Here is a 10,678-nt window from a genome sequence, read left to right as displayed (position 1 = left end):
GGCGCTGGAGAGACACCCCGCACATGCAGGCCTTTTCCAGGGACCTCCGCACCCACGGGAGGTGGAGAAGTCAGCATGGAGGGTGAGGAGGGTAGAGTTTCTAGGAGGAAATTAAGAAGGGAGCTGACATTTACTGGTACATACTGTGTGCCATGCGTCTAACTCTGAAGACCCCCGTGGTGGGAAGATCATGCAGTGCAGAACTAGCAGTTTTCAAGGGTTGTAGCCTGTTGGAGACCTTGCACCAACCAGGATACAAAAGCTGTGTATGGGGAACACTTGTATATTACCAAAAAAAAAAAAAAAAAAAAGACAACTATGGCGGGCAGTGGAAAATTTGAATCCACACGGACCAAAGAATCCTGGTTGCTCTTAGACGCGTTCCCCTGATAAGCCCAGAGAAGGACCATGCAGCCTCGCAGGCTAAACCATCCATCCAGGCCAGAAAATCAGCAAGAGCTTCTCTTCAGAATAAAGACAGGTGGGGCCAGGGATATAGCTCAGTATCGCTGTGCCTTCCCCGAAAGTGCAAGGTACTGAGTTCGATCCCTGGTACTGAAAATAAATAGGTAGGTAGGTAAACCAGGGCTGGTGGCGCACACCTGTAACCCTAAAACTTGGAAGAATGAAGCGGTGGGGTCACCACATGTCTTAGGCCAGTTTGAAAGACATTGTGAGACCCTGTCTAAGTAAATAAATAAATAAATAAGCAGCTGTGGTAAGCACCTACCTGTTAGTTTCAGGGAAATGAGAATAAAAGTTACAGGTAGCTTTTACTGATGTCCCTAATATTTGTGATTTATTATGCCACCCATCAGAAACAGCTCTTGTCCTTAGCAATCACTCCACTGTTCGCACCATGCTTCACCCTCCAGAGTTTCCGTACCTTGTGTCCAGGCATGCCCTCAATGAAGTACGTAAGTGGAAACTGCTTGTCAGAGAATGATTCCTGGATACGGTGGGCCTACATCTGGGCCCTTTTGTTGACGGCTTTTATGTTCTTTGACCTTGTCCGATAAAAACACCTCATTTGACCACACACAATTGCCTTGGGCAATTCCTGACTTGTTTAGGCCTGTTATGTTATGAATCCACTCCCCAGTGAAGAGCTGTGTCCTTCTGGTTCACCCTTGGCCTCCAGTAAGTGCCTACCTGCCCTGGACTTTAAGGTGTTGAAGGTAGGAGCCTCCCAGCTCACCATTCCCAGCCAATTCGGGGACCTTTGGAAATAAAAATCACAACTTTGAGCCAATAGAAATGATTCATGAGCAACACTTGTAAAGATGGGCAATCCCTAAGGTTCCTCTCACAGCCGGAAACTGTGACCTCTGTTAGGAGTAGTTAGATCACTCAGTGAAGAAGAAGCTCTCCCGGGGCTCAGCTGGTGTAACAGTGCAGTCCAAGAGCAAATGAGTGTATGAGGTAGTGTGCACATGCAGGCTCCCACGCGTGTTCCATGTGTGGACACCCATGAGTCTATGAGAAGTGATTAGGGCAAAGCCTTAGGGCGTTCATGTCAAACTCCACGAGTAAATCAGGTGGATACAGCTGGGCACCTACTGTGACCTGCTATCAAAGAAAATAAAAGAATCCATTTCAGGGTTATCTTATCCAATTCTTATTTTTGGACAAACAAGCTCAGAGGTGAACTTCTTTCCCTAAAGCTCAGACCCATGTGGGATTCTCACCTCCTATGTCCCTGCCACACCACACAAACGCCAGGGCAGGGGAGAAGCACCCAAGTGCTGTGCAGGCTGCCAGGCTGGTTCTGGGGTTGTGAGAGCTAGAATCTGCCCCACACCCAGGTCTAAGCAAAACTGGCTCCACTCTGGGCCTCTTCCAGCTGCTTGGAGGAGGAGTCTATGAGGCCAAGGGACACCTCCTCGGGACCCAACTTCCCACACTTGAGGGCCCAGGACCCAGAAGGCATCATACCCATAGCCCAGGCCTTGTTTCTGGAGCTTGTGTGGCCTCTTCTCAGCTCTGTCCTCCCAAGGATGGACAACAGCTGATGTGTGTGGTCCCCCGGGGTGGCTGAGGAGGCATGGCAGAACTTCTGGTTAGGGCTGCACAGAAACAAGGGACCAAGGGAGGGAGGAGAAGATCAGACCAGCTCCACTTTCACAGAGCAACCTGGCTGCCACAAAAGGAGTCTGCACTTCTGCCTCCGATCCTGCCCTACCAAGTGGTTACAGAGGGCTCGTTAAGGGAGGGAGCTGGACACAAGTTATTGCTGGCTTTGCCGTACCTTGCTGATTTGTACACAGTGTGGTGTGTAGGCCTCCGTATGTACTCCTGACCCAGGCTCCTCTCTCCTTAGGGGTGGGCCTGGATATGCATGGGAGGGAGAACTGACAAACTGAACAGCTGGAGAACATCTGGAAGACATGAAGCATGGTGCAGAGAGCTACAAATCAGGAATCTGAAGAGCTAAGTTCTGCTGCACAGAACTGTGAACTTGAGCCAAAGGCTTAGCCCTACTCTCAGACCTCAACCTTCCTTATCTGATGATAGGTTTGAAATGCCTACTTTACCTAGCGGTGGGTTGTTGGAAGAGGTGTAGAAAACAAACCAGGCATGGTGGCGCACACCTGTTATTCCAGCACTCAGGAGGCTGAGACAGGAAATTGCTGTGAGTTCAAGGCCAGCCTGAATTACATAACAAGACCCTATCTCAAAACACCCAAAGTAATTAATAATAATAATAATAATAATAATAATAATAATAATAATTGTACAAAATAATGTAAATGTCCATAAAACTCATTCATTATATTTCATGAGTATTTCCTGAGCACCTACTATAAGCTAGGGTCTGTGTGCAGTGGGGGTACAACAAAAGGAAGGTTTTCCTCATGGGTGGGGCCAGGTAATAAGCAGCTGGTGACATGGGCTGGGGATTTAGCTCAGTGGCACCACACCTGCCTGGCAAGCACAATGTCCTAAGTTCGATCCCCAGTACCAAAAGAAATAAAAAGAAAAATAGCAGGTGACGGATGTTTGGAGACTAACAAGGGGAAAGGAATGTGCAGAGAGGCAGCAATATCATGTGAACCAGAGTGGTCAAGGATGACCACTTCAGTCAGTCACTGACCCATGGCAATAACTGGGAAAGGATGCTCAACAGAAGGGACAACCACAAGAGGAGGAAGTGATGAGAATAAAGCACCCCGAAAATCCTCACTGAGCCCCTGCTGAGTAAATGCCTCCTCCCAGTGCTGAGTGATGAGTAGGATTAATTAGCTTACAGTTTTTTCAAAGAGTTTACAATCTTATGGAGAAAATTTTACTTAAAAAACAAACTAGAGGGCTGGGGATTTAGCTCAGTGGTTCTGCAGCCTGCCTTGCAAGCACAAGGACCCGAGTTCAATGCCTGGTACCAATAGATAGATGATAGATAGATAGGTAGATAGATAGATAGATAGATAGATAGATAGATAGATAGATAGATAGATAGATAGATAAATTAAAGGGCTGGGGAATGTAGTTCTGTGGCACTTCACCTGCCTGGCAAGCATAAGCTCCTGAGTTCCATGGGGGCCCAGGGGGGTCTATGTTATACAGCAGGACATAATGCCACAAAGAAGTTACAAAGAGTTTGAAGGAAGAAGCAGTCAAGTTTGGGGGGCTCTAGGAGAGCTGCAGGGTGAGGTTGCCTAGGAGTTCACCTTCGTGAGTCCTCAAAGAATGAGAGGAATTGGGAGGACAAAAGGTATTCCAGGTTTGAACACACACAAAGGCAGGGCCAGTGAGATTCTCCTACTAGTGTCTTAGAACATGGTTGTTAGAGTCACCTAGACTCCAGAAAACAAAAGAAACTCAAACAAACCACCTCACGTCCATACCTAGGAACAATTAAATCCAAGCCTCTGCAACCCTCCCCTTAGAAAGCTTCTTAGGCTTTTGATCTGCAGTCAGGAATAGAAACTATGCAGCTAGAAGCTTAATTCAGCCTTTCTGTAAAGTGGGAAGATGGTACTTAAGAAATGTGTGATAGCGAAGAGAGAAGCTAGGACAGAATAAGAAGGCCTTAAATAGGGACTGAAGGGTCAGGATTTAATTTTGTAGGCAATGAAGTATCAGTAAAAATCTTTTTGAGCTATTATTAGAACTAAGCACAAGAAAGATTATTCCATTAACAATGTATAAGATCATCTGGAAAAGAGAAAAGACTGCAGTGAGAAAATCATTTAGGAAAATATCTTAACACTAGATTCATGAACTATCAAGGATCCTAATATTTTCTATACCAAAAATTCTATACCAGTGGGAGTCTAAGGTGGGTGGTAGCACATTTTAGAGGACAATTTGGCCTTCTCTATAAAAATTTTAAGTCAGTTCACCATTTGGCCCAGAAAGTCTACTTCAACACATACACACCTTTTTATTCTTCTTCTTTTTACCTTTTTAAAGGTTTCATGTATTTATTTAGGGGTTTTTTCCCCCTTCTTTTTGAGACGAATTCTCATTGCATAGCTCAGGCTGGCCTTGAACTTACTATGTAGCCCAGCAATCCTTGAACTTGAACTTGAACTTGCAGCAATCTTTCTGTCTCAAAAAGCATGCACCACTACATCCAGTTTATTTTTTTCCTAAGTAAGGTTTAATTCAGCCAGGCAAATTCAATCAGATTATTGAATCAGAGAAATTTCACCTTTTTTAAATGTTCAATAAGTTTGACAAACCTATGAAATTTTATAACCACCACTATATATTTGATTTCTAAAACACTTTATCCCCCAACACAACCCCCCAATTATTGCCAATCACTGACCCGATTTCTGTTTCTATAGCTTTGTTTTGCCCAGAAATTCATATAAATGGAATCCTACAGTGTGTAGCCTTTTGAGTCTGGTTTATTTCACTTAGCATAGTTTCTTAGATTCACATACATTGTTTGTGGGCTGGGGATTTAGCTTAGTGGTTCCTCCACCTGCCTTGCAAGTGAAAGGACTGGAGTTTGATCCCGGTACCCCCCTTTTTATATATGTTGTATGTATCAGTAATTTGTTCCTTTCTATTAGAGTGCTCTTACCCACAGGCGCAATAGTCAAAAGCGGCGTCCTTCCTTCAAGGGATGGGTGGGAGTTGCCTGCCACTCTCCCACAGCTCGGTAGAAATGACGGTGAGAATGTTCCAGAAGGACGTTCCAAGCCTGGCCTCTCAGCCTGTTGGTGCTTTCTTTGCACAAGCTCCCACACAGCAACCAGCCCAGTCCTCTGCCCACACTCCCCATTGGCCATCTCCTGCTCCAGACCCAAACCCACAGCAGCTCCCAGCAGCCTGACATCATTAGCATTCCAGCAACAGTTGGTGAGAGCTATTTTAGGATCACTCTCAGACTTTGGCTTTCCACTAACTCCAACTCACACATGACAGCGTTCTTAAACTCAGCGACTCTGGCTCAAGCTCAGAGTGGGAATAATGATAATAATCCAGTGCAGTTCCTGGCTCTTCCATCCTGTCCTGAGTTCAGATCAAGCACATGAATACGAAGCCAAAGCCAGACAAGGTACAGATCTGTCCTTACTGCCTTGATTCTCTACAAAAGCCCTTCTCACCCAGGTTCCTGGAGCCTCCTCCCTAGGACAGGCATCTCTGCTCTCCAGTCTCCTGGAGTTATGGCCGTCGTTCCTCCAGGAAGTCTTCCCTCATCTCCCAACGGCTCTGCTTGTTGCCTTCTCCTGCGCAAGTCTCTGAGACACCTCTGCCACTGCACTGACCACATGGAATTAAGCCTTCATGCATCTGCTTGTCCCTGTCCCCTAGACTGTAAGTCTTTCAAGGGCAAAGAGCTTCCTGTTTACCTCTTCCTGTCCCAGTGCTTGGCAGGCCATAGAGCCCCAAGAGTGCTTGCGGAATGAATAAAGAGCAGCACAAAAACAAACTTCCAAGCCAATCTCTTTTCTTGTCTGCCCAAGAGTGAATTAGCCCAAGAAGAACATGAGTTTGTCCTAGCTCTTTGGTACCAGGCCCAGAAGGGAGGCACCTTGGAGTCTACTTCTCCATCTTTGCACTGACAAACCTCAAAGTAGGTCAAGAAATGCTGGATTCCTCTGCCATGCACTACGAAACACCAACCAGACACTACTTGAAAAACATGAAAGGCTGCTTCAGACAGACATGACACTGGCTTGGCCTTCCACAGAGTTCCATAAGCTGCTCTCGCTGGCACCAGCAAACATAAATTAAATTTAGTGGGCTGAGATTCTTGATAGAAGTAGAGCAGGAACACAATATCTGCCCTTTAGGAAATGACATTCCTCAGATAATAAAACATGCTTGAATATTGAAATTTATTTATATTATACAAAATTGTATAGACTCTGGATGACAAGTGTGAGACATTGGATGATAAAAGTATCTGCCCACAAACAACTCTCTCTGTGGGACTCATCCACCATTTGAAGGAAAAAGTAAGAAATTTCTAGACCAGTACTGTTCAGAACTTCCTGTGATGGTGGAACTGCTCTATAAATCTGAGCTCTGTAAGGAAGTAGCTTCCAGCCCCAAATGACTTTCAAGCAAAATGTGGCTGCTATAACCGGGAAACTGAATTTTAAATGTAATTTAATTTTGATTAATCTAAATTTAAATATCCACAGGTGGCCAGTGGCTACCACATTAGACAACACAGCTCTAGCTCATGAAAAAATGTGAGCAATGTCCTGGTAATCTAAGTAGAGAAACTGGAAACTTGTAACACACTATGCATCCAATATAGTAATTGGCCTCAAGTTAAGTAACAATGATTATTGTTCTGTACTGAAGTTTTATTTAAAAATTTTTATAACTATGTTCATAAATGAAATTGTCTTCTAGTAGAATTTTTAAGGAATCTTCTTTATCAGGGTTAAGAATAGTACCTATTTAACTCACAGAATTAATTTCAGATCATGCCATCTTTCTAATTTTTCTAAGGAGAACTTTAATTTTTTATCAAACATTGTAGAAGCAAAATTATACAGAGAAGCAAAATTTTAAGTATTAAACTTATCTGTAATCTCACTACTGCAAAAGAAGCATATCATAATATCAAGTATGCTTGTCCCAGACTACTATTCAGATGCATTTCATATACATACATGCACACAAAATACTGATAACAAAGGCTCCAACTGTGTATAAAAGTTTGTTTTAATCAAGAATCTATTATGAACATCTTTTCACCTTAATAAATCATATTTCCACCACATAATAATTGAATTGTATTCCAAGGTATGAACCTGTCATAAACTCTTCAGTGAATTCCCTAATGGACACTTAGGTGGTTTCTAATATCTTACGTTTTAAGTAGTGCTGCATTAAGCATTGTATTGAGTGGGATTTCTTTTTTTTTTTTTTTTTTTTTCTACCATTGGGAGACACTATTGGCCAATCCACTGCTCTGAGGAGAAAAGGGAGATCTGGTACTAATTCCTATAGCTCCCTCCCCAAAGGACTATGGGTTAGCTGGGCCCTTGAACTAATTAGCACCACACCTGCTTGGAGATTCTGCCTATGGCTACTCTCCCTGGATTCCTGTAACAGCTCCCTCCCCTGGCACAGTGCTGCCCAGGTGGCCTGTAGCCCTACTGTTGGTCACCCCAGAATATTCCTCTATCGTTGTTGGTTCCCCTCAACCCTGCCCATGCCTTTATCAATGTCTTCCATTAAATTCTCCCCACTTTTCCAGTTAGTGTGCAGCCTGTTTCCTCCCAGGACCCAAATATAAACATCTCAACGCACTTTTTATTATCCCATGATTAATTTCTGAAAGTAGGATCATTTAATCATAAGGCATGCACATTTTAAGTACCGATCCAACACAGTTAACTTGTCTTCCAATACATCCCTCCTCCAGCAGTGTGTGAGCTTGTTGACCTGGGAAGGCCCTCTGTCTAATTGGGAATTATTGTTTCTCTTCATCTTTTTTGTGTGTGTGTGTGTGCATAGAAACCTTTCTGTAATACGGAGATTTATCCCATCCCTGTCAGGGACAGGGAGACAACTTGGGAATTGCTGCAGTCTGGTGATTCTTGCATAACTTTCTCAGTGCTTTTGTCTGCTGTTAGCAATAGGAATTCATTACAATTTTTGCTGATTTCATCTGACCCATTTGCTGGGGTGGGGTGGGGGGCTTCTCTTTCCTTCATGCACTTCAAAAGGTGAAACAGATTTTGTGTCCTGGTGTTCCTTGGGGGTTCTTGTCCCTCTGGATTTCAACTGTTTTCATTGTCCTGGGACCACATTTTTTTTATGGACCCTAAATTATCTGTAGATTATGTTGTTTGTCTTGTTTTTTGTTTTTTGTTTTTTTTGGTACTGGGGATCGAACTCTGGTCCTTGCGCTTTCGAGGCAGGTGCCAGAACCACTGAGCTAAATCCCTGGCCCCTATCTTTTTTATTATTATTATTCTCTTATGACTTCCTTCCCTGTGGCAGTACCTGGGCTGACATTCAAGTTTTGATTTACTTTTTGAAAATGTGATTAAATCTTGAGTATTTTTATCAAAGTAAAGCTCTATTCAACTGCAAATTCAATATGCATGTAATTACCAATGGAAGCAATTGGTAATCTCTCACATGTAACATGGAAAAGTACAAGTATTGAAGAGCCATATAAATAGTTTTTGTAGAACTGAATGTTCCACAGCTGCCATGTGCACTTGAAGCAAATGCTACACAATTTGTGAGTCAGTCCAGAACTACTGATTAGACACAAGGGAAAGAGAACAAGGACACTGTAAATTACCGGGGGAGCATTTCATTTTGCAATGCTGTCTGAAAGGCAGGACTTGATGAGTTAGTTTGCTTTTGCTAAATTATGTTTCTACCCCTGATATCCGCTATGAAGCCTCAACCCACAGGCTTGCAGAGCAGTCAGATGCAGTCACCTTTGGTTCTGAGGACATGGGAGAGACGTTGAAAAGCAGCTCCCTGCGGCCCAAGGGTGTTAATTACAAGAGGAGGCAGCTTGGCAAAGCAGAGGCCCAGGGCAAAGGCACTTCTGCCTGGGTCTAAGGGCAACATCGATCTGGCTCAAGTCTGTTCTGATAATTACATGAGCTGGGAGACCTAAAGGGCTTCCCATAGTATTTGTCTTACAGTAAAGCTGTAAGAAGTAAAAGCTACTGTAATTATAAATATAACAATTTCCATTCCTCCGGCTTATTTGGATCTCAAGATACAAAATAATTCAATTTGAGCCAGAGACAGTGGCACACACTTGTAATCCCAGCACTCAGGAGGCTGAGGCAGGAGGATTGTCATGAGTTCAAGGGCAGCCAGGGCTCATAATAAGTTCAAGGGTAGCCTGAACTGTATAGCAAGACCCTGTCTCAAAAAACAAAAAATAACAAAAAAAAATTGGGGCCTAAGGATGTAGCTCAATGGTAGAGCATGTGTTTAATATGCACAAGGCTCTAGGCTGAATTCTCAACATCATGTGTGTGTGCGTGCACATGGATATGTGTGATTATCATATCTATTCAGATATATACATTTTTTGTCATGTTTCTTCTGGTACTATTTGATGGAACCCTGGAGATAAATAATAGAGATAATAACTTTTTACAGTCTATTTGTATTTTCTGTGACAGTCCTGTTAGCACCATTTACTGTTTTAAAAATTAACTTTTTGGGGGAAAGGTTTTGAAATAGGGTCTTGCTATGTAGTTTATGCTGGTCTTGTACTCACTATGTGGCCCAGGCTGGCCTTGAACTTGCAGCAATCCTCCTGCCTCAGCCTCCTCTTTAATGCTGGGACTACAGGTGTGCGCCACCATACTCACTTCCTGGATATATTCTTGAATTTCAGGATGAACTGATTTTTTGTTTCCAATTTTAAGAAATGGGTCCTTATTACAACCCTGATTAAACTGCTAGTCTATTACTTACTCAGAAATTCCTTTTAATATTTAGTTGCATTTCTGTGCTGTGTGGCCCAGGTCAATAATTTTGCTGGTAATATTATAACCCTCTTACTTAAACCTTCTGTGTTTTGAATTTGATTTTTCAATTAACCCTGAGCATTTCATATAGGCTCTAGTGTAGATTTGATTATATCATTTTAGACACAAAACAATTAAGTATTATCTTAATCCCTATAGCACTTACAAATGCATTGAAATAGTTTTCATCTTAATCTACTTTCTTTCAGTGTTTTCACAAGGCTGCAAGCAGCCCTAACATTCTGCTTGGAATTTGTTTCTACAGTGGACTTTGCTCCTCATCTCTTTGTGCTACAACTTTTAAAATTAATTGTAAGCTTTTCCTCTTTTCCTCATTATTTTTTGAATGATTCTTCTCCCAACTTTTTTTCCAGTGCCAGCAACAGAACCCACGACCTCACACGTGTTCAGTAACCACTCTAGTCCTGAGCTACATGCCCAGCCTCACCTGATTTTTAAGGTTGTTTTGATTCAGATGATTTTATTAGTACTTTGTTATTTCCAAAATACATTACCAAAAAAAAGCTTGCACTCTCAGGTTACCCACTGTGCCTTAGAGACAAGCTGAGAAAATGTAAACTTATATTTAGGACATCTACTATGTTAGAAATGCTTAATTCATGAATTGCCTTGACATTAAAAGATAACAAAAGCAAAATCATTAATGTGTTGATTTTCTCAATGATATACTAATCCTATCAGTATCTCATTTATTTATTTATGTTGTTTTGAGACAGAATCTATGT

The 10,678-nt window shown here is 42.6% G+C and overlaps 1 protein-coding gene across 3 annotated transcripts in view; it reads right to left on the bottom strand.

Annotated features, from left to right (window-relative positions):
• Window positions 1–5,251, bottom strand: part of Kiaa1549 (KIAA1549 ortholog) — a 140,841-nt gene extending 135,590 nt beyond the window's left edge. For all 3 annotated transcript variants that reach the window (XM_033764510.1, XM_033764511.1, XM_033764512.1), the window contains exon 1: window positions 5,036–5,251. In XM_033764510.1, coding sequence (XP_033620401.1) covers window positions 5,036–5,243 — 208 coding nt within the window. In that variant the 5' untranslated portion in view covers window positions 5,244–5,251. The remainder of the gene's footprint in view (window positions 1–5,035) is intronic.
• Window positions 5,252–10,678: the final 5,427 nt, after the last annotated feature.

Source organism: Fukomys damarensis, unplaced genomic scaffold (genome assembly GCF_012274545.1).
Source record: "Fukomys damarensis isolate Sample0158 unplaced genomic scaffold, DMR_v1.0_HiC HiC_scaffold_16, whole genome shotgun sequence".
Lineage (NCBI taxonomy): Eukaryota > Metazoa > Chordata > Mammalia > Rodentia > Bathyergidae > Fukomys > Fukomys damarensis.
This window is presented reverse-complemented; position numbering and strand designations above follow the sequence as displayed.